This window comes from Stegodyphus dumicola, chromosome 4 (assembly GCF_044657685.1).
Source record: "Stegodyphus dumicola isolate Sdum_Otavi_A_Nest chromosome 4, ASM4465768v1".
NCBI lineage: Eukaryota > Metazoa > Arthropoda > Arachnida > Araneae > Eresidae > Stegodyphus > Stegodyphus dumicola.
This window is the reverse complement of record NC_140771.1, coordinates 210,045,693-210,068,190: the sequence shown is the minus strand read 5'-3', so window position 1 is coordinate 210,068,190 and position 22,498 is coordinate 210,045,693. Positions and strand designations below refer to the sequence as shown.

At 33.2% G+C, this 22,498-nt stretch overlaps 1 protein-coding gene across 3 annotated transcripts in view; it reads right to left on the bottom strand.

Annotated features, from left to right (window-relative positions):
• LOC118182699 (cadherin-like and PC-esterase domain-containing protein 1) overlaps window positions 1–22,498 on the bottom strand; it is a 522,776-nt gene that overhangs the window by 162,109 nt on the left and 338,169 nt on the right. For all 3 annotated transcript variants that reach the window (XM_085815937.1, XM_085815938.1, XM_085815939.1), the window contains 2 exons: window positions 15,955–16,094; window positions 6,806–6,890 (listed from right to left, as the gene is read on the bottom strand). In XM_085815937.1, coding sequence (XP_085672063.1) covers window positions 6,806–6,890; window positions 15,955–16,094 — 225 coding nt within the window. The remainder of the gene's footprint in view (window positions 1–6,805; window positions 6,891–15,954; window positions 16,095–22,498) is intronic.

Sequence of the window (22,498 nt, the reverse complement as noted above, 5' to 3'; positions counted from 1 at the left end):
ACCAGAAGTCCCACATAGCTAGATCGGGTGAATAGGGTGGATGTTTCATCAATTTGATGTGTTTTTGTTCAAGAAACTCAACTGTCAATCTTGCTGAATGAGAAGATACATTGTCATGGTGGAGCATGAGTCTTCTAAGATTCACTTCTTGAAAAATTTCTGGAAGACACTTAGCGGTGTACCAGTTAGCTGTGACTGTCTTCTGTCTTTCCACCTTGATGACTTTGACCAGTCGTGTACTTCTGAAGAAAACGAAGTACAATTTTTTTCATAGCACGCTATCATTTCACCATTGTGGGCATGGGATCCTCTTCAAAAACCCATACTTTACTTTCTTAACGCATTAGAACGTCAAAAAATTGTATGCATGTTTCATCGCCAGATACAATTTTAAAAAAAGTGCGGCGGTCACCATCTTTAAGTAATTTAAGGTTTTTTTTTACTGATTCTGACATACTATTCTTTTCGGAGCTCAGTCAAATTATGGGAAACCCAACGGAAAACAAGTCTTTTGATGTGTAATTCTTCATGAATAATTTCATGTATGGCAGCAGATCCAATGTTAATTTGGGCACGTGCAGCGATTATCATCAATTAACACTTTCCATATGGCAGACTCATTATCCAGGGTTACTGATGACAACGGCCTTCTTGTGTGTTCTTCATCCTGAAGAGAGTTTGTGATTTCTGTGAAATTCTGTAAACCCTCTGTATACAGTAGCACGAGATGGACCTTCGTTTCTAAATACTAACTGTAGACACTGAACGCAAATTACACTTTAAAATTCATAGTGTGACAAAGTTCTCGCATCAACTTCATTTTTCCATTTTCCTAAAATTTATTCTATGCTGAACTAGTTGCATTTGGCCAATAAAAGTCGTCCGCTAGGCTAAAATAGTTCATATTTTCAAACCTTAACCGTTAATATTTTTTCTGCCACTTCTTGTCTGCACGCATGTCAAAATTTTCAGAGTGACTTCCGTATTATTTACAGCATTAGCAGTGACATCAGCCTATTAGTTAATATGATTCAGAAAGGCCAAGAGAAAAAAGTAGCGAATAAAAAAGAAGGACGAATTTGAAAAAAAAAAAAAAAAAAAAAAAAAAAAAAAAAAAAATGAAAAATGCGTTTTCGAAAATGCGAATAATCAAAAGCAGTCTGAATGAGATGAATTTTTAGGGCTCTCGATGTGTTAACATCAGCATTAAAAAAGTTTAATTCTCTTTGTGCGCTGGACGAGTTAACATCAATATTAACACATCATAAAATTATTCGAGAGAGATCATTGGGTATTGAGAACAAGGGTTGAACTTTGGACAGAATATAGATACGTCGGTCGGTCATACTGATTTAATAAATTATTCAGTTCTTTACAGAATCGGAGACTTAAATGATGAACACTTGAAAGTTTGTTCCTATTGCCACATGAAATGAAATCAATGAAAACTTTTAGAATGCGTATATTTTTAAACCTAAAAACTTGAAATGCATTTTATATGTTTCCTTTTGTTTATGCGCGAACCAATACATCCATCAAAAAAATTGACAGAACGCATACCAGTGTTATTAAAATGAGCAGAGAATACCAGGAAACAAGCACTGGTGTTGACAATTATACATATAAAAATATACAATAAATAAATTACATTTCGATCCGGGACTAATTTATTCGTTTTGCGCAGCTTGCTGCTTTACGTTTAACTGCGAACTAATAGGAATTTACCAATCGGGAGCTTCTTTAAATAAAACTAAAAAACTAGTTATTTCTTACAGTAATATTTTCATCTTAAGTGAAACATTAAACCAAAAGAAACTAAACCAGAATCCATTCAATTTTCTGCTACGATTGCGGTTTGGGAAAAACAAGAAAATTGCACCAGAATTTCATTATTATTCTTCGCGTGGCAACGCTAAACGCCTTCTAAATCCAATTAGGCTTTCTTTTGCGGCCGCTCAAGCGTTTCCGCAATAGAAAGGTTTAATTCAGTTAGAACAGAACATAAACAGATTTTTTTTAAACATTTTTTATTGCTCCAATCTACTCTGACAGATACGAAATAGCTTTTAAAACTGGGAACATTTTTTATGCGTTCATCTCGCTTGTATTAGCATGGAAAACCTATTATTTAGAATGCTTTATTAAATATTCAGAAAGGAAATAAAGTTTTACTGCAAGAGCGAATCACCACGGTGACAAATATTTTAGTGCAGAGGGATAATATTTTTGAATAAAGAAGCAGAAGTGCTTGTGGAATGAAAAAAAAATGTTATAAAGTATCTCCGAAAACGGATATAGGTTCAAATGTAGAGGTAAAAATTCTATCTTTGATGATAGAACACTCTTCATCCCCTTTTTTTATGGCCAAGTGTTTTTAGAAAGCATAATCTTCGTGTAAGAATACGTGAATTTATTCAGAAGGATAAAAAACTTTATGCAATTAAAACTTTTTTTTTCTAAACTTAGGATTAATGTGATCGTAAACTCTAATTTTGCATTAAAAATTTTGTTAGTTCAATGTTATTTAGTACCCATTTCTTATGAAAAATAGTCATTAATTATTTATAACATTGACTATTATGATAATCGAAAGTAAGAGTAGATTTAACATCTGTTTCTTATTTGAAAATTTATATAACATATTTAAAAATTAGCTTAGAGAGCTAATTTGTAACAATTAATATGCAATTAATATGCAAATTAAATATGTCGGCGAGTGTAAAGCCATAACATTCGGTACAAAGTTTATCCTTTTACTCCGAAAATAAATTAATTTCAATATAATTTTATCCAAAAGTGTGTTTTTGCGCCTAAAGTCAATATACATAAACAACATTTTAAATACTATCTTTATTGTTTTTTAAAATTTAGCCAATTAGAACACAGAAATATCTTTTTATATAGCCGCCCAACCGGGATAGCAGTTAGCGGCGCTGACTGCCGTACACAAACGCCCGGGTTTGAATCCTGAAGAAACCACGGGTGCTTGTAAATGTATAGTGTCTTTGCGGCAAGGGGAAACTCTAAATATGCGGCGAGACGTAAGTCCCCTGGAGAGATTGGTTGTAGGGGGAGAGGGGTGAGAGACCCTCTGACCCATCCCCCTCAGGGTGCTCTAAATCAATCCATCAAATCTGAGGGCGGATATGAGCAAAGTCGTACTGCCACCTGTTTGATGCTCAAGGATCTTGCTAACGGCAGGAACAATCTTGCACTCCTTGCCACGATGAATTTCGTGGGCTTGTTCTGATTATTATCAGATAAGTGAGATAAGTCACAACAACAACAATATATTTTACTATATTGTAGGATGTTACGTGTACACATTTGATTTTAAATCAGAATTTACTCGTAAAAACAGGGAAGTATTGGATATAATTTCATGATGAAGCGTTTAACATCTGTTATGCCATTATATCCCATTCTCCCTTACCAAAATATTTATTTTAATTACACTGCGGGGGAAAAATTCTATATCTCGCGTTCTACGGTGCCGATTGACAAAATTCAACTTGTGTTTTTCATGTCTCGAAAGCGAGACTCAGTACATGTATTAGATTTATATATAACATTGTGTAATATAGGTATTTTGACACAAAATCGGACTTTTTTTGAAACGAGATGGCAATTGTTTTCCATATTTCGATTCTACGACTCAAATTACGCCAAACTGCCAAATTGTGTTAAAATTGCACGAGTAGTTTTTAAAAAATTAGCTCCTCAATATCAATTGAATTTGATATATATTTATGAACCTTTCTTTTTTTGTTAAACGTACTTAATTACATCCATTTCTTATGATTTATTTTTAAAATTTGTATTTTTAAATAATTTTTATAAATTTTTCAAAAAAATTTTGAATTATAACCTATAAAATTTTTAACATCATCCTAAAGTAGATATATTTCTAGGCTTAACTGTAAAAAAAAACTAGAGTTTTTTATTCAAAATTTTCTAAGATATACATGAATTTACATATTGGCGAGTTTTGAAATTTGGCGTATTTGTTATAAGCGATAATAACGCCAAATGTGATTTGTGCACTTTGTTAAAATTAGTTGAAATAATGAACGATGACTTTTTTCCGCTAGTTTACAATGGAAAATAGAAAAGGGAAATAAGTTGCTATAAATTAAGAAGTTCGCCAAGTGAATTATTCTTGGAGCAAACTGAAAAAAATACGCCAAGATAAATTTCGCATCAAATTTTACAAAATTTAATGTCTAGGCATAATTTGAGTCGTAGAATCGAAATAAGGAAAAAAAAATTGGCACGTTATTTTAGAAAGTCCGATTTTATGTCAAAATACCTATATTAGAACAGTGCTGTATATAAGTCTAATATATATCCTAAGTCGCACTTTCGAGACGAGGCATGAAAAACGCAATTTAAATTTCGTCAATCGGCCTAGTAGAACGGGAGATATAGAACTGTCCCTTTAATTCCAAGTATTAATATTTCAAAAAGGCAAAAACTGCTTCTTGCTTGAAGATTGCTTCACTCGAAAATTTCGAATAGCAAAATCACGAGATAAGGGACATAAACGCAAAAAGCTTTGAGCTGAAAAATTAGGATTCTTAGAATAGTTACGTGTATATCAAACAAAATACTGAGCTCCCCACGATGAAGCAATAAAAAACGTTAGCAATTCGAAAACGGAAAAAAAAAAAAAAAAAAAAAAAAAAAAAAACTGCTAGTTGCTTGAAAATACGTAGCTTGATTCGAAAATTTTAAATCGCATAAGAATGTGGTAAACAGTATATAAACGGAATGTACTGAACTGAGAAATTAGGCTAATGAAAACAGAGTATTTTCGTAACGTCATGTAGAAAGATTTTTGAAAAGCTAGTAAGTAGTAATATATAGTTTTATCATTTGCAGAAAGTAATTTTTTTCTGGAAGAATAAAACTATGCATATGGCAACAGCGATTATAAAAGCGAGAAGGAAGAGTTTGGCATTTTCGTTTGATGAAAAAGAGAAAGAAAGAGTTTCGTTGCAAAAAGGTTTGAAAATATCTCGTAAACACAGACAGCTTCATATTAGTGGATTAATAATTAGGCAAATAGAAATTTATATTATCAGAGAGATATGAAATTCATTTATTTTATTTCTTTCACTATGAAGATGCGTTTAATTATTTATAAATTTCAGTTTTAATAATTTCATATTTTAATAAACGTATTTCTGAAAATTCAGTTTTATTGAAATCCTTGCTTTCCATCTTAATTAAGGTAATATGCATTATTTATCGGTGTGAAAGCATCAAAAAAAGAGTTTTTGTTTTCTCCCCCCAAAAAGGATTGTATTTGAAACAGATTCATTTATCGCACATATTTATATATATATTATTCCTTTTATAGCAAGCTACAATAAATTAATTAAAAAAATCTGAAAGCTTTCAGATTTTATATTACGCAAAAAAGGGAGTTTATTTTTAACGTTTTATGTATTACTTTTATTGATTAAATGTCATATTCTTTGCACTTAAAACACATAAAATTCAATTCAACTGCAATATCATAAAATATTTAAAAACAGCAAAACAACATATCTTTAGAATTTCCGCATAATCTCGCATGCTGGAGATAAAAATACTTTTTTTCCGTACAATGTTCCCATTGCTCGGTTTAAAATCGTTGAGTTTGTTAATCAAAAATTGTTAAAATTTTGCAGAGTAATAAATAGACAGTAAAACAAATCTGAAATTCAAAATTCAGGCTTCTAAGTGCCCATGTTCGGTTGGAGGACTACGTTATTCAAAATTTGATGGCTGTAGGTACCGTTGTTTCTTCACAATGCGAGAAACATTCATGCATTTATGCAAATTCTTCAGTATTTAGTTTCTTTAAATATAATGCCTTGCTTTAAATATATTATTTCGTGGCAACAGTTTAAAAAGTGAATCGGCGCAAAATGCCGTTTTAAAATCAATAGCCCTTTGGGCTAATAATCTGATCGAAAAATGTGACATGAAAAAAAAGCAATTCATAAATATTATAATACTAATCGAGTTTAATTCAAATTAACCTTTCTATAATATTTAAATAATTTAATTTCATTGCAGTAAATATCCATAAGCAAAATTCACAGTAGTTACAAGAGTTAAAGTAGTACGATTTTAGAAACTCAACATAATGATCACTTAAATTAAAAGAGAACAATGCATATCCTAACGTAAACTGGCTGTAAACCGAAATTGTTTTACATTGCCAAATACTAGAAACTGGTTTACTTTATAACTTAAACCTTCTGGCAACTCTTATGCACGTTCCAATAAACTTTACTGCGTAGTCATAGATCTCAAATCTGCTCCCAAAGCTCCAATAACATTAGGGATTATAAATTAGGGGATGATGATCGCGTTATTATATGGATGATACATTAACCTCTCTTAAAATTGCACTTTCCAAGCTTTATATGTAGAGTTTCCCGTCTTTTAGGTCTATCGATATCGAAATTTCCAAAATTCCTTAATATATTATACTATAAAGGCTGCATAACTTATCTGAATAAATTGAAGCGCGAAAATCTGGTGCAGCTATTCAGATTTGTTTAGCTGCTCAGATCGTATTCAGATTTTTTAGCTGCTCAGATCGTAACACACGATGCAATATTCAATGCCTCTCTATTTCTTTTTCTGCAACATTCTGTATATCAGTGCCTAAAGTTACATTTTATTGCCAAATACTTCACTTCCCAGGGAAATAAGCAGTTAAACCTTAAAAAGATCACGGTATAGAGTGTATAAAATTATTCACCACAACTCATACACTGAACAAGCTCAGAATATGTTTCATACTTACTGGAAAGTCTTTTGGCAAAGTTTGTGGTGACGCATAATGAATCTTTCTGCCATAAAACACTTCGTATTCCTGGAATTCGATTTACCTGTAAGAGGAGAAAAATTAAAATTAAAGACATTTTAAGAAGTAAGATAAAACGAGTTAATAACTTTTTTTACTTTTAAAGAAATAGCAAATGATTCTGAGTGTGTGTGTGTGTGTGTGTGATTATGGCAAAGCCTCGAGGGCTATCTGCCTAAGGGAAGGGATGCCTTCGCGGAGGACTTTCTAAGAGAAACTGGCTCGTATACACGTTACACATGGGGAAAACCACGAAAACGCCCATGCAGCCAGCCCGTTTGCGGGATTCGCGCCTCGGACCAAACTACCAGTGTTCAGCGACTTTACCGCTCGGCCGCTGGTGGGCGCAAACGATTCTGAAAGTTTATATTAAAACACGAGGGGGATCTTGTTCATTTACGAATTGCAAATATATTCTGCTTAAATTTGCATTTACATATTTATATTCCTCAGGTTGAATTCTATTCCAAGATAAATATGGAAGTAGTATGAGTATGAAAAGGTTATTTTCACCAAACAAAAAATGGACGGTATGTTAAAATGGAACTATGGAAATAAATACAAACGTAAAAAAGGAAAAGAAATTTGCAAAACTAAAGAGAAACTTGAGTAATACATAACATGTTATGAAACACTAATGATAACAATAATAGTATAAAAAATTGTTAATCATGTTAATGTAACATACTTGCAACTACAATTGATAAAACCGATTTGGTACTAAGGTTTATACAGTGAAAAGGAAAAACATGAATGTATGCGAAATGAGATATTAATGAAATATTATACGCACCATGTAAAATTGAGTATTTCTTAAATAAATACGTAATTTATCTATTTACCTAGCTTAGGCACTAAATATTAGGTTTATCTATTTATTTATTATCAAACTGATACGTATGTTATCCAATTAACGAATTGATTATCAATAGATAAAATGTAAATGCTCATTTATTGCTCATCAAATAATTACTGAAAGTTTTTGCTATCTCTAGGTTTCACTGCGAAAGTTTATGATACCTCTGGTTTCACTTTCTTTGCTTTTCACTAAGGTTTTCTTCACTTTTATTTATTTATTTATTAGGTAATGCCACTAAAATTAGTTGTTGTTGCAATCATTTCTTTTTCCAAATATTTATCGCACGTTCGAATATGAACGCTACTGTACTATTTATTTTATAAAGCTGGTTTTGTAGGGTTTCCTTTAATTCAACTAACGTATTATTCAAATTTTTGTTATCTTTACTGAAGTCCTCAAGTTCCCCTCGCATTTCCTCGCCAGGATGTAAATTTAAAGTTAAGTGAAGTGAGTATTTAAACGGGGGAATCTTGGAAATTTTTCAGAGTGTGTTCTTGCTAACCAGCGCACGTTTCGTTGCTGATATTGTTGTTACGTTAATACACCACTTGGCCATTTCGGATAATTGTCACGTCTGTTAAGTTTGTGAGTTAACCTAAGCTAGCCGTAACTTAACGTGCTAATCCAGCACTATTCTATTTAGACTTAACTAAGTTGTCGGTGTTATTGTAAAGCACGAAGATCGTGCCTTTCTGTTCTTAGTTGGAATTAATAAAGGGTTATTTTCATTCTTCTTCTGAGCTGGTATTTACTTCACGCTTGTGCGAGAATTCACCAAGTTCATTTGTAGGATCTAGTTTAGTTTATGTGGAAAAGGAGAAACAGATCTTATAGTTTCATTGAATTATGAAGCTATCGAAATTCAAATTATATGCATTATTGTTCTTCTTCCCATATACACAGCGGGTTGTGTACATGGCTATTTTCGCTTAAAAAGCCTTAGATATTTGCCCACATTAAATCATGCATATTATGATACATTGCTATTGTTATCCCATTGTACACAGCGATTGTTTTTCGCTTAAAAACATCAGAGAACTGCAGAAACTCGCCATTATACAAATAATATGATGCATTAGTGATGTTCTCTCCATGTACACAGCGATCTATCTTTACTTAAAAAAGTCAGAGGATTGCACAATCAATGCATCGCACAGAGTCTTGCATTGCGCACAGGAAACGTCATGTAGACTATACGATATATTATTGTTGTATTACTGTTGATACGTTACTCTTACATTAAATTAATATTGGTTATTAAAAATAAGCTTGTCAAAACTAAATTATTGCAAAAACAGGAAAAAGTAGTGTTACTAGGATAACATATTTATTTGACACGGAAATTATTATATTTGGCGTCCCCCTTATTCTATACTTTTGCCAATCTAAATTTCAGTAGTTCCACAATTTAAAAATTATAGCTTAATAAGATAAAAATTTTAATAACTTTCATACTCGAACGAGCGATAAACTTACAGCAGAAAGAAATGTTTAAAACAATAACCAATTTTAGTCATCTTAAAATTAAATAAAAGGAAATGAAAGCTGTAGATTACATACTACGATTTTCTGTCGTCAATACAGTCACCTAAAATATCAGTTATCGGAGATTTTAGTACAGATTCTACCTATATTCTACTCATTGACCTCAGTTTTTTCGAAATAACTGTTAATTACTGCAGTTTGTTAACGCATTTTTTATACAACACATTCTGAATGCAAGCCAACTTAAAATTGCCTATATAATGTTTTATTTTTAATGATCTATTAAAACCATTATTCTAGTATATTTAAAACTGCATTATCACTGTTTTTTAAAATATGATATGCTTACGCAGGAAAATTATCACCGTAAGCATGTGAGAAAAATATATTTTTCTCACTTGCTTATAGTGATAAGAGTTTATAATAACAATTACAGGCAATGAAACCTCTGCTGTCTGTTTTCAAATGAAATTTCGGAAAAATGCAAGCATAGTAACTAGAGGCAGATTTATGATTGCAATCATAAGGGATCCAACGATTCAAAGGGCCTTCAAATCATTAACTAATTTTAAAAAAAGCTGCAAACATAACCTGTGTCTTAAGACGAAGGCCCCCCCCCTCAAATTCGAATGGGAGGGATCTCCTCTGTATGCATGTTATTATCCTCCACCGATAAGAACATACATACAGGTTTTATTAATTAAACATAATTATAACTGCATAAAAAATTCAAATTCGCAAAATTATTATTATTTAATATTTTGAATAATAATACTTCGTAGAGACGTTAGGTATTTTTTGAAAGCAATGCTCTCGCCGGGACTCGAACCACGGACCTCTCGAATACGCGTCGAGTGTGCTGACCGCTACACCACGAAGGCATGCTAAGAAGGCGGGAGAAATACCTTATAACTTAATGACATAAAATGCAAAACTGCAAGGCATTTGAATGATTAAGAAGAAAAGTTACACAGTTTATTAGATAAAACATATTATTGAAATAGAAGGAGCTTATATTTTCCTATAATGCTCACCTTCGTATTCCTTAGCATAATTTACTGAAGGAAATGTCACATTTGACGGGTTAAAGATGGGAACCAACAAAATCACATATTTAGACAAGGAGCCAGTTCTCACGATTAGCGAGATGTTGAAAAATCCTTGTATTGGTATGATGTTGCTTATTATTCTGGTGTAAAATTTCTGAAGAAATACGAGGCCGTTCCCCTTGTGAAAGGAAAGATAACGTATTAAGACTTTGATGATACGAAAACAATTGTTAGCAAACTACAAAATTAGCTACGCTATAGACTTTTTTTTATTAATTTTTATCTTGTTAAACAGCTTTTGAAAAAAACTTTCGAGGTATTATATTTCTTTTCCGGCATCTCGTAATTTCTTGCTCATTAGACATGTTTCTCTCCTTCTCGTTGATATCTTGCTCGGCATTTTTTTATGCATTAAGAAATAAATGGGTTCGTTGATGTTCTCGAAGCTGTATCGTGGTCAGCTGATGGGACTGGAACACTAGGATTGGTGGTTAATGGCAAACGAGATACAGAGTTTGTCGTCTTGCAAATGAATATCTCTTCATATTTCTCTTCTGATCAAGTTAGTTTTTGGCCAAAACCCAGATAGGCGACATTTGCTGACAAAAGAAAATGCCATTACATATTTCACAGGCAGGAATGATTATTTTTTTTTTCATGTAGAGAATATATATATATATTCCATCCGCATCCATGAATTGCAATGCTGTTTGCACTTAAAAAGAAACTATTAATGATTGGTAAAGTAACATGTTTTATATCTATATTTCATGTTATAAAATTATATTGAACGATTAGTAAATTAAAAATAATATTACTATTACTCAAGTTCTAGTTTTCTTCTCCTGTTTCGGCTAGGATTTAAAAAGTAAAGTCTGCAATTATTTAATGGGCTTTATCTTATTATTTTACCTGTACCGTATCTTCTACTTTCGTCCATTCCTACCAGGATGCAAATTAGCTAACATGTATAAAGTCGCGTAACTATAGATAGGCAAAACTAGGTAAGATCCTAAGGGCCCATTACTTTTTTGAATATTCGAAAAGTAGTAATAAATTAATAAATTTATTGCTGAAGTCATCTTTGATATTTTACACGTACAGATTTAATTTTAAATTTTGTAAATAAATATGTTATTAATTATAAGAATTTAATATCTTCCTTTCGAATAATATAAAAATTAGAAAGAAAATTGAATGTCACAGCAGCCTATCTTTTTTGTTGTTGATTCCAGCGCAGCGTAATGAATTCTTTTGTTTATAGTTATTGGCCCGTCTATAGTATTGTTGCGTTTTTATTTTCTGACACCAGTTGTTACGTTATTTCCTTCCTTCACGTTCGTACGGGGTTCGTAGATTTGGAGTGAATAATGACGACACTTGATGAAGTATCGAAACACACTTTATTTAGCCAATATTAATCAGGACAGCTCCAATAACACCTTTTACAGTCGTCGAAGATCTACTATAAACACACTGGAACAACCAGCGACACAGCCTTCACACTGTCAGACAATAACGGTGAAGACAGCTTCCTGCAAAGCACCCGACTCTGCTTTCCGGAGTACAGCTCCCGACTCTGCTTGGTCGTTCTCGGAACTCTACGTACTCTCGAGACTTTCCACGCTACAACTCGCGATGCACTCGACGACACACGAGCACAGCTCCCGACTCTTCAGTTCAGTCGTTCTCGGAGCTCAACACGCTCTCTCGACGATGCACTAACCGCGATACACTAACAGACTCCTTCGGTGCACTCGACGACCCACTCGGCACTCGCTGCCCGGCTGTCAACTCGATCGGCTGTCAATCCCCGACTCCGCAGGGATTGACTCGCTAGACGAGACACCAACTCGATACTAACTCGCACTCTAGACGAGGCACGCACACTCGGCCTCTCAATGAAGACACACACTAACTGAATGCGGACCAGCAGGGTTTATATAGCTTTCGGCTAGTGTTCGAGAACATTCTGGGCTAAACTGGTAAGAATTCGTTCCAGAATATTATCCAACCGTCCATGGTATATCGCCAATTTTATCTCCAAATGGGCGATTTCTCGCCAGATGTGGCAACCCTGCCTTCCCTTGCCTTTTATGGTAACCCTAAACGTGCTTTACGGGGAAGCTACCTTACCGCGCCTTAACATTTCGTAACACTATTATCACATGCGTTTAATTCAAATGCGTGCATTATCCTCAAATTGTTTGATCAATCTAACCAAAAGTAACCTGTCTTTTTGTATTGATAATTATTTGCTGATTTGTTTTTATTGTGCGTTTCATGCTTGAGGATAAAACAATATTACAAAGTAGCAAAAATTGCTGTCATAAACTAGATGGAAAATAAAATTCGAAGATAAGGAGTATTTAAAAAATTATAAAAATTAGTAAAATAGTATATATATGTGTAAGATAAAGAAATATGAAACCAAAACTTCTAACTTTAACAGGCTATAACTTCTTTTATTTTTTTATTTAATTTGGGGACTTCTCTTAAAACTCTCTCTCTTAAAAATAGCGCTGTAAGTCTAAATTGCGTCATTCAAATTAATCATGCGATCCTACGTAACGCTTAATCCCGTGTACATGGAAATTATTGCATTCAACTATGATTGAAAAATATCTTATCTACAGAAAGATGATCTGATGTGAATTATCCTGAAATAAAATTATGTTTCGAAACGGCCATATCTGGAAGTTCTTTATGCATTCATCCTTCCAACTACGCAATAAAGTGTCTTCGGAGGCTAGAAATTAAAGTACCAGATTCCTTCACCTACGCAGTAAAACATGATATATATATATATATATATATATAACCAGTTAAAATGGATTAGAAAATACAAAAGACTGGGGTCCGAAAATGAAAAGAAAACAAACGGTAGGCAGGGAAAAAAAAAAAAAAAAAAAAAAAAAAAAAAAAACCACCCTTCTCAAATTAGACAACTTTTAAGTTTTTACCCTCCTTTTCATGTACTTTTATGGTGTAACTGAAAGCACGTTCGACGCGTATTCAGGAGGACCGGAGTTCGAAATCCCGGCGATGGCTGCGGATATTTTCAGTTTCCTGACATCGGGAAATTCTAAAAGACTCTAAACTGGCGCCCGAATTAAAAGGTGGTGGGCGATAATTCGCTTCACTTCTGTTAGACTTGGACTGATTAACTTCTACCAGATAAAAAGAAACCCTCCATGTTATTAAAACATCACACCTAGAGAAACATTCTTCAGAAGATATCGTCTCTGCCAGCAAGGTCGAACAGCCTGAACAAAAAAGTAAATTACCGGCTGAAGTCGCCTGCACGACTAAGGCTGACAATAAACACAACATAAGAAGCAGATACACATACAAACTTTTAAAGCTATAAGAACGTAAGTAAAAACTTTACTGATGATATCAGATTTCTAATTAATTGCGATGAAAATGAAGAAAAGCTTAAGGGCCCCTTTCCGAAAGATATCAAACAAGGAATTAGGCACTTTAGTGCAGCATATTATGCATTTCTAATGAAGTACAGACAAGTGCCGCGGTATTGGTTGTGTTACTCTAAATTATTCGATGCTGCATACTGCAGACCTTGTTGGTTGTTTTCAAACTGTAATAGTAACTGACGTTCAGGCATTAAAGGGATTAAAAAAAATGTAATTTTAAGAATTAAAACTCACAGTTCTTACAAATCACATGTGAAGACAAGCGGGAAAAAAATTTGGAACTCGAAGTTCGATACGACCGTAATTTTAAAACATGTTCATACTGAAAGAGATGGTAATTCCGAACCCATAACTTTTATAATTCAAAATGCATTTTCCGCATTTTGTTCTGTAAAAGATTCTTCGTCCGAAGGACTAAAAGAACTCATTCTCAATTTCTTGAAAGAAAAAAATCATTTAAGTGCTATGTATAAAGGATGTGACGTCGCTTATACTATGAGTGGTGTCTATAATGGCTTCTCTCAAAAGATAAAAACTACTCAGTCAAATGCAGAATATATATATACACTAGTCTTAAAATTACCAAGTTAAAACTTATCATTAATGACACTGTAAGTGGTTATAAAGAAATTACATAGTTTTTTATAATACTAAAAACGTATATTTAATCCGTGGGAAAATTATAAACCAATGGATTTTGTTAACAAATTTTACAGCCGAACCAAAAATATCTTGTTATTCGCAGGAAAAAAAAAAAAAAAAAAAAAAAAAAAAAAAAAAAAAAACTGAAACATACTGAAATTTAGAACTAGATTTTTGAAAAATATATTCTAATAATTTTGAGCAATTGATTGTTGCTCGAACGTTTTTCTTTTATTTCGTATTTTTGTTGTTTGCATATGTATTCATTTTACTGTTCATATCCCTTCATTGATTGCCACTTCCTCTTAGAATATCTGACAAAGTTTCAAGCACTGCTAGCCATAGGAAAAGATGAAGAAATATAGTTTTCAGATAAAGTTTGCTTTGCTCCATTTCGTGGACATTCCAGAATAAATGCCTGTTATGCCCAAAACGAAACTGGTGCTGCATTCCACATACGAGCACTCTGATATCTTATATAATAGCCATAGCATGAAACGTACAAAGAGAAAGTTTAAAGCTGTAAACGAAACAAATATACATGCACATAAATACAATAGCATCATCTTATGATATTACCATCAATGGTAGATAATAGAAGAGACAGAGGAGTTTATCTCAGTTCCGAAGAAGTAGAAAACGTTGCAGTATAAAATGGCAATGCAAAATGCTTATGCAAGACTTCTATATTAAAATTTAAAAGAAAATTGTTCCGTTATTGGAACAATTTATAGATTATGCTTTTGAGCTGTATCATCATAATGAAATGGCACTGAAGTTTAAAAGATGCATTCAGCATAAATTAAAACTGGGTTCCTGACACTTAGCCGACAAGACAGCCGACAGCGTTTAATATAAGTTCGTAGATTAGCATTTAGCCGACGCGGACGTTAGCTGACAGAACATTTAGCCGACACGGGCATTTAAGCGACAGGAAACTTAGCTTACACGGACATTTAGCCGACAGGACATTTAACCGACACGGACATTTAGTCTACAGGACATTTAACCGACAAGGCATTTTAGCCGACACCGAGTTTACCTGCCACAGGTACAAAAACATGCTACAATGTTTTAGTAAAATTGTACATATTTTTTGAAAAAAGGGCTGTTTTCAAAGTCCAATAAGAACGTTTATCCGTACGTGTCGGTTAAATGCTCTAGCAGCTAAATGTTAGTTAAATGTCCTGTCGGCTAACTGATATCAGCTAAGTGGTTATCGGCTAAATGTCCACGACCGATTAGAACGCTAAGTAGAATTACGCAAAAGCTGAAAATTAAAGAGATAAAGCGAAGCTCTATAAATTTTTTTAAAATCTTTAATGGCTTAAATATTGGCTAATATTTCATGGGAATAAATTTCATCGCTATACCTAATTAGTATACTTAAATAATATTCTTAATATTCTATATTTTTATTTTCATCATTTCAGCTGAAATTATTCAAGTTCCGCATCAATGATTCTTACTGAACGGAATTATCGTTTAGTATCTTCTCATAGTTCGTTGTTCGCGGAATGCTGAATGATTCCAATCCCCACAGTATATTTGTGTATCTCATGCAATAATAGATAAGACCTTAATCATGAGCCAATCGATAATTTCTGATTGGATACCTACCCAAGTATAAGTTCGTAGATTAGCGAGTTCTTTCCAATCAAAACAGGATCCTGGATCTCCATCAGAAAAAGCCATGCACAGAAGCATCAACCAATCTCGGGGCTCCTCTTCATCTGGACTTTGCTGATACTTTTCTGGCTCTAGAGAAAAGAGAAATGTCTTTTCAAAAAACACTCATCCGTGAAGCAAAACAAAGTAATGAGATTGTAGTTATAGTTTAGAAAATCAGATTAATTCTTAAAGTTTCTGGAATATTAGATCAAGTCCAATTCTAATTAATAACAATAATTTAATATAATATTTATGGAATACTATTTTTATGTTTCATACTGAAGATAATATACAGGTGAACCGCAAGATCAAGAAAAAAGATGCATTCCCGAGAATGCCTTTAGAACAGATTTTCACGTAATTCGGATAATTTGCCTGATGTTGATAAGCAAACGACAACAATATTAATAACAAAACAATAGAAGCAACAGTAACGGCGATGGCGGACCATATATGGTAATAATAATAATACAATAAGCATAACAGTTAATATCGGGTAAAAAGCAACTTATATTCTCGTATATTAATAAAATGCTGTTGATTTCGAGGGCAGTCTGACACTTCTGCAGCAGCAAATGGTTTTTACAAAATATCCAGCACAAAGCGTCTTTACTTATGTTTCAGGAAAAAAGAAAGGGAATCGATATCAGATCATTCGCAAAATTAATACGTTTTACTCAAAGTTTTTCCACGCTAATTTTTCGGTAATCATATATGTTTAAACTATCCCTGCAAAATTACAGAGAAATGTACTTACTATGATTTTATAAGCCTCCCCAACAAAACCCATTATTTTAGAAGCATGATTTTGCTTTGTTTCACTTTTCATTGAAAAATGTTACTATCTTTCAATAAATCTGTTTGCTATTGATTTACAAACTAAGCTATTTAAAGCAATAAATGAAATTAAGAATATTATTTTTTATTTTTAATCTGATTTATTTAAATAAAGTGCATTTAATTCAAGACATATTTTTATAGAAATAATTTACATATTTTTTACAGTTTTCAAACGTACAGAATATATATAATGCTCCCATGTTAGTCAAAATGCATATTTGTCTCGTATTCTATAAAATGCTATTCCTCCTGAGTCATCTCTTTGATAATTTCTTCTGCTAAACCACATTAAACTTTAAAACGGAACTTTTGGGTCGACTGTTAAAATATGACACCTTTCAGAAGTTTTGTTCTTATTCATTTATTGTTTATTATCTTTTATGGTTGAAAAAGCAATTGAATTTATGAAATTAAATTTTTAATCTTTTACACCATACCAGTAAATACTACATTACACATACTACTACAGAGGCTGATTGCACATTTTTTAGACGATTTTCCTTTGCTGTAAAAATCAATCTTCTGCTTGGAATTTTTTTTAACTACAACTATATTTCTCAAAGTATAAATTATCATTTGCTACTTGACAGTTTTGTTTTCATGCAAAATGGCGCTTTTAAAGAAGCAATGGATGGAAGGCTATGTTTGTGCTCTTTCCGAAGGAAATTATTCCCATCTAGTTATTAAAAAACGTTGTGAAAGCCGTGGTGTTTCGATATCTAAAGCTACTATAGGTAAAGTTGTCAACAACAAAGGCAAAAAATGTCAAAATTTAGCTTCAAGTGGAAAAGTTGTTCCAAACACGTATCCTAGGAAAAAACGGATTGTTTCGAATTATGCGAAAGTAAAATCTTTAATGTTAAAAGTCAAAGGACAGTTGCAAAATCATTAAAGTGCTCAATGACTACTATAAACAAAGTGACTGATGCTGATTTGGATCTTAAAAACGCGAAAAAACGTATGTGCATCGTGTTTTTCCACGACATATCGTCGAACGCAGAACGCACTGCAGAATTCTTTTGGAGAAACATTTACCCAGACAAAAATGGAAAAAAATTGCTACAATAGATAAAGCTTGGGTCTATTTAAACGACCATAATCAAAAGAGATCTATTTGTTATCATCGTATTTTCACTTGGAGCGTGGTGAATTCGCGCTCTTCAAAAGATCACATGCACAAACAGTCCATAGGTGAAACGTCAGGGGACTATGCAAAAATATGTTGCACAGGTAATGCAATACCTGTATTAGTCTTCATTTTTTCAAGGAATGCCGTGGTACGTTTCGAAGTATGACTTGATGCTTTGTCTTGATGAAATTTCGTTCTTTGAAAGTCATTGGAATAAAGAAATGGAATATCTTCTGTAGACATCGGACTTAAACCTTTCTTTTGATAGTACGTTGTGTTGGTTTTTAACATTTCTTTCAGCTCTTCTTGTTTTTAATTTTCCATTATAAGAGGATCGGGTTACAATCATAAATCCATTACCGAGACTTTTTTTTGCATTGACGGAATCAGTTCTGTGCACTTTTTTCTACTCGTTTTCGTTAATAAATGGACTTTTTTTTTTGTCGTAGTCATTTGGATAAGCCCATGCTTCATCACGGGTCAGAGGGTATTTCCATTTATCTCTTGTTAAACGTTTTCATACAGGTTTCTACAATCTGTTCTGCGTGGCGCCACATGCCTCGGTAAAAGCTGGTTGAACATAAAATCAGATAAATAAACAATAATGAATTAAAGTGGTTATTTAGATTTCGGAAAAACATACAAAGGCTATTTGCTTCGAATTAAAAATAGTAAAAATGACACTGTAAGTGAAACGCAAAAAAGCCAGCACTGGATTTGACATTAAATAGCCTGTTAAATTTACTAGACCTGTTTCGAAAAAGAAAACTTTCCTATCACTATTATGCGCAAGCAACAGATGCAACAAGTTAGCTTATGACACTTAGTACTTCTCACGCGTCTTTTAGCTATACTGGAATGAAAGATTTCAACTAGAATTATGCGTATGGCAGCAAAACTACAAAACATAAAGTCGAAGTTTCCAAAATACTTTGATGCGTAAAGTGAAGAGAAAATATTCTTTGTTCTTATCGGAACCGGTTGTGAGGCTTAGAATAAGAGGGCTCAAAATGTTTTCAAGAAGTTCCTTTTGGAGTTCTCAGAATCAAATCTCCATCCGGCGGAAGATACAGCCATTGATCCATGGTAATTCGCATTCATTGAACCCCGTTTCTTTCATTTCAGACTTTTCTGTCTTAACCGCAAAACACCTCTTTTCACAGCTTTTAATTACACGTCAAAACCTTTTCCTATTTATTACGGGTAAGCGATTTTTCGATGAACTCACAGTTCATCTGCATATCTCACAATGGCATTCGAAAGGAAGTCTTTCCCCCCTTTTTTTTACCTTATTATCCGCATCCTTCCCTCCTCTAGGATCCTTATTCAAATCGAAAATAGTTGGGATTCCGGTTGAAGAGTACGCATAAAATAATAGAAGAGGTAAAAAATGCTGTCTTTTACACTCGTCGGAAGAGCTGCTTTGTTAATTGAGAAACTTTGCTTTTAATAAATGATTATTATTCATATCCCTGAAATGAATGCATTAATATATTCCAGGAAAGTGAAGATAAGAAAAATCTCAAAAATTTTTATTAATAATTATTTAGTGTAAATCGTTAGAACTTCCAGAAAAAGTTTTAGAATTGTCTATGAATCATTTGAGGCAAAGATAAAGCAATTGCTCGTTAAACTGGGAAGCCTTCGAATATATTCTCAATCGATGACGCTTTTCGAGTAATATAAATCAATTTTATTATCTGATTTCAGACATTAAAGTGTTCGCGTAGCCATCTGGTTATTTTCGCCTTCTCCCGAAAGGTTGATTGACCACTATTGGTTTATGCATCTGTTCAAAATAAAACTTCCAGGCTTTTATAAATTTTCTATTTTGCAGTTGTTTGTTTTTGCTAAATTTTCCTTAAATTCCATTTACGAGTACGTGAAACTGCAGAGCTTCATTTATTTTTATTAATAGTTATTTTAATTTGTTGGCTTTTTCTGTCTTCTTTTATTCCCCTTGCATTATCTAGCCAGTGTGTAAATTAGTTATGGCCAGCCAGTGCATTTAAACTGATGTAGCGAAACGTTTAGTCAGAACGTGGTTTCGCAATTGTAAACGCACGTCACTATTTCTACCATCTATTTATCACAGGTAACTTTGAACTATTGAGTATTGTTAACTTTAAACGGGTATTGTTAACTTTGAACATCAAGAAATTCTTACCGCCGAATTACAGTGGAGCCTCTAGATACGAGTTTAATTCGTTTCAGCATTAAGCTCGTATAGCGAATTTCTCGTATCTAGAAACAAACTTCTCCATTGAAAAAAATGGAAATCCAGTTAATCTGTTCCGCACCCCCAAAAATATCAACATAAAAATCAATTTTTCTAATAAATAACACTGGTAAATAATACAACCGTAGTTTACCTTTATGATAACATCCGACAAACGATAATTTTCGACACAGACCTTTCAACTGATTCTCGTTAATACACACCAACAACAGCTTCTCAACATCTTTTAGGAGTTTTGGATGGTGCCTGGAAGAAACGGTAACTCCTTTGGTTACATCAAGTTTCTTAATTTTTTCCTGCTTCTTCAGAACACTGGAAATCGTCGATGTGGAAACGCCGTAATTCTTCGCCGATTCCGTCACACTTACACCACGCATGTTTATCTATGATTTCTTTGTCAATTTCAACGACAATGGCTTCCTTATTTTTCTTTGCAACACTATCTGAGGCAACAACCTTCTTGGATGGCATCGTGGCATAATTATTTTTATATTAAATGTAATACAAAATTGACTCAGGAGCGCACAAACACGTAGATCAAAGAACTCCGAGTGATTTGACGACGGAATTCCCGAGTCGAGCCGGATCGGGAAATGGCTCCACTCATACCAGCAGCCTGGCTCATTGCTTGTTACTCGAGTCAATGCTCGTATTTAGAGACAAATCTTTGGCTCACACCTTCCTCGTATCTCGAATTTCTCGTACATAGAGGTGCTCGTATCTTGAGGTTCTGTATTATCCTGCCGGTGTAGGTTCTGAGACAGTCTGTTATATTAAATTGAAAAGTGTAGCGCTGCACTAATATTTAGTTTCAATTTTAGTGTTACGTTATCTTATAAGTTTCTCACCGTAAATGGTGTGTGCTGAATGGGCGTTAAGTCCTAGCCATCTGTAAAATATTATGTTCGATAAAAGAGTGTTTTACACCCTTTCTCAGTAGTGTTCATCTTCAAATCTTGGTGAGAAGTCGCAAGGACTAACACTTAAGTAGATCTTGCTAACACTGCATTATAGCAAAGGAGACTAAATCACCCAAAACATCTAAAATTTGGCTAAAACTAAAGCTGTTCACTAGCTGCGTTTAAGGCCTACATATTGGTATTTCTTCAGTTGTAACGCATCTGAAAGACATTAACATTCTTCAATACACATCGGATTAGGAGATTCAGAAAGGATAATCCTCTGATCAAAGTGATATTCATTTTATATCTGTACTGCATGCACAGAAGAAAATTGATTTTATCAATGATGACATTGAGAAGATATATGCTTTATAAATGATGAGTTTTTTTAATATCTATTTCTTGCAATTCTAAGTTAGCTAAACGCAAACGATCACTTTATGGTTTAACACCTTGGCGTTCTATTATTCTAACTTTCATGTAAAATAAATTAGATTTTCTTCAGGAAACCTAACTATCCAAAATCATTTACTTTATCAAATGTAAGATATTCGTATCAACCGTTACTATTAACTCGAAGCATTTACTCGTAAAATATGCAAGGTTCTACTCTGGCAACTGCATAGACTTTTCGTGATTTTTATAACTTATTGCATAATTATCAGTTATTAGGTTCCTTAAGTCTTCTCCGATTCACTTTTTGGAGAGTTATCTCAATACTTTGCGGTAATGAAATGAATGACCATACAAATCATTAGCTAGAACTAAAAGCACCTTCTTCAACAAGCAAAGCCTTCAAAGCACGAAAAGACCTTCGGGCAAAAAAATTGTAACTTTAATCCATAACATTGGGACATTTATGTTCAGACAGATCAAGAATAACATTATTTTTGGAAACTTTAATCTACTTTCTCAATATAAAGTGACTAAAATAGAATCTTTACAGAGAAAACAATATAGGAATATAAAATGGCGGCAAAATCGAAATAGATAATCATAATAAAGTCCGTTGCATTTACAGTGATTCTTCCAAATTATATTATATGTTTAAGCATGCAGCAAATTGAATCAGTCTGTCCTCAGCAATATTTCAACACTTTCTCTAAGACAGTTAAATTATTAAATACCTAGAACGTTGGTCATCTTCAAGTGAGAAATCTCCAGCACGAAATGTTTTAAAACCTTACATATTTCTTTCATAGACTCAGCCGCTTTATTGCCTTTATGAAAATAAAAAAAAATCTGATGTGGACACTGCATGACTTGCTTGTATGTCCTATTAAATGATACACAATTTTTGGTGCATTTCATTTAAACGTATTTCCTAGAATTTAATTAGGGATATATTTCTCATTTAATTAATTTAGTTCTCACTTTGCGGCA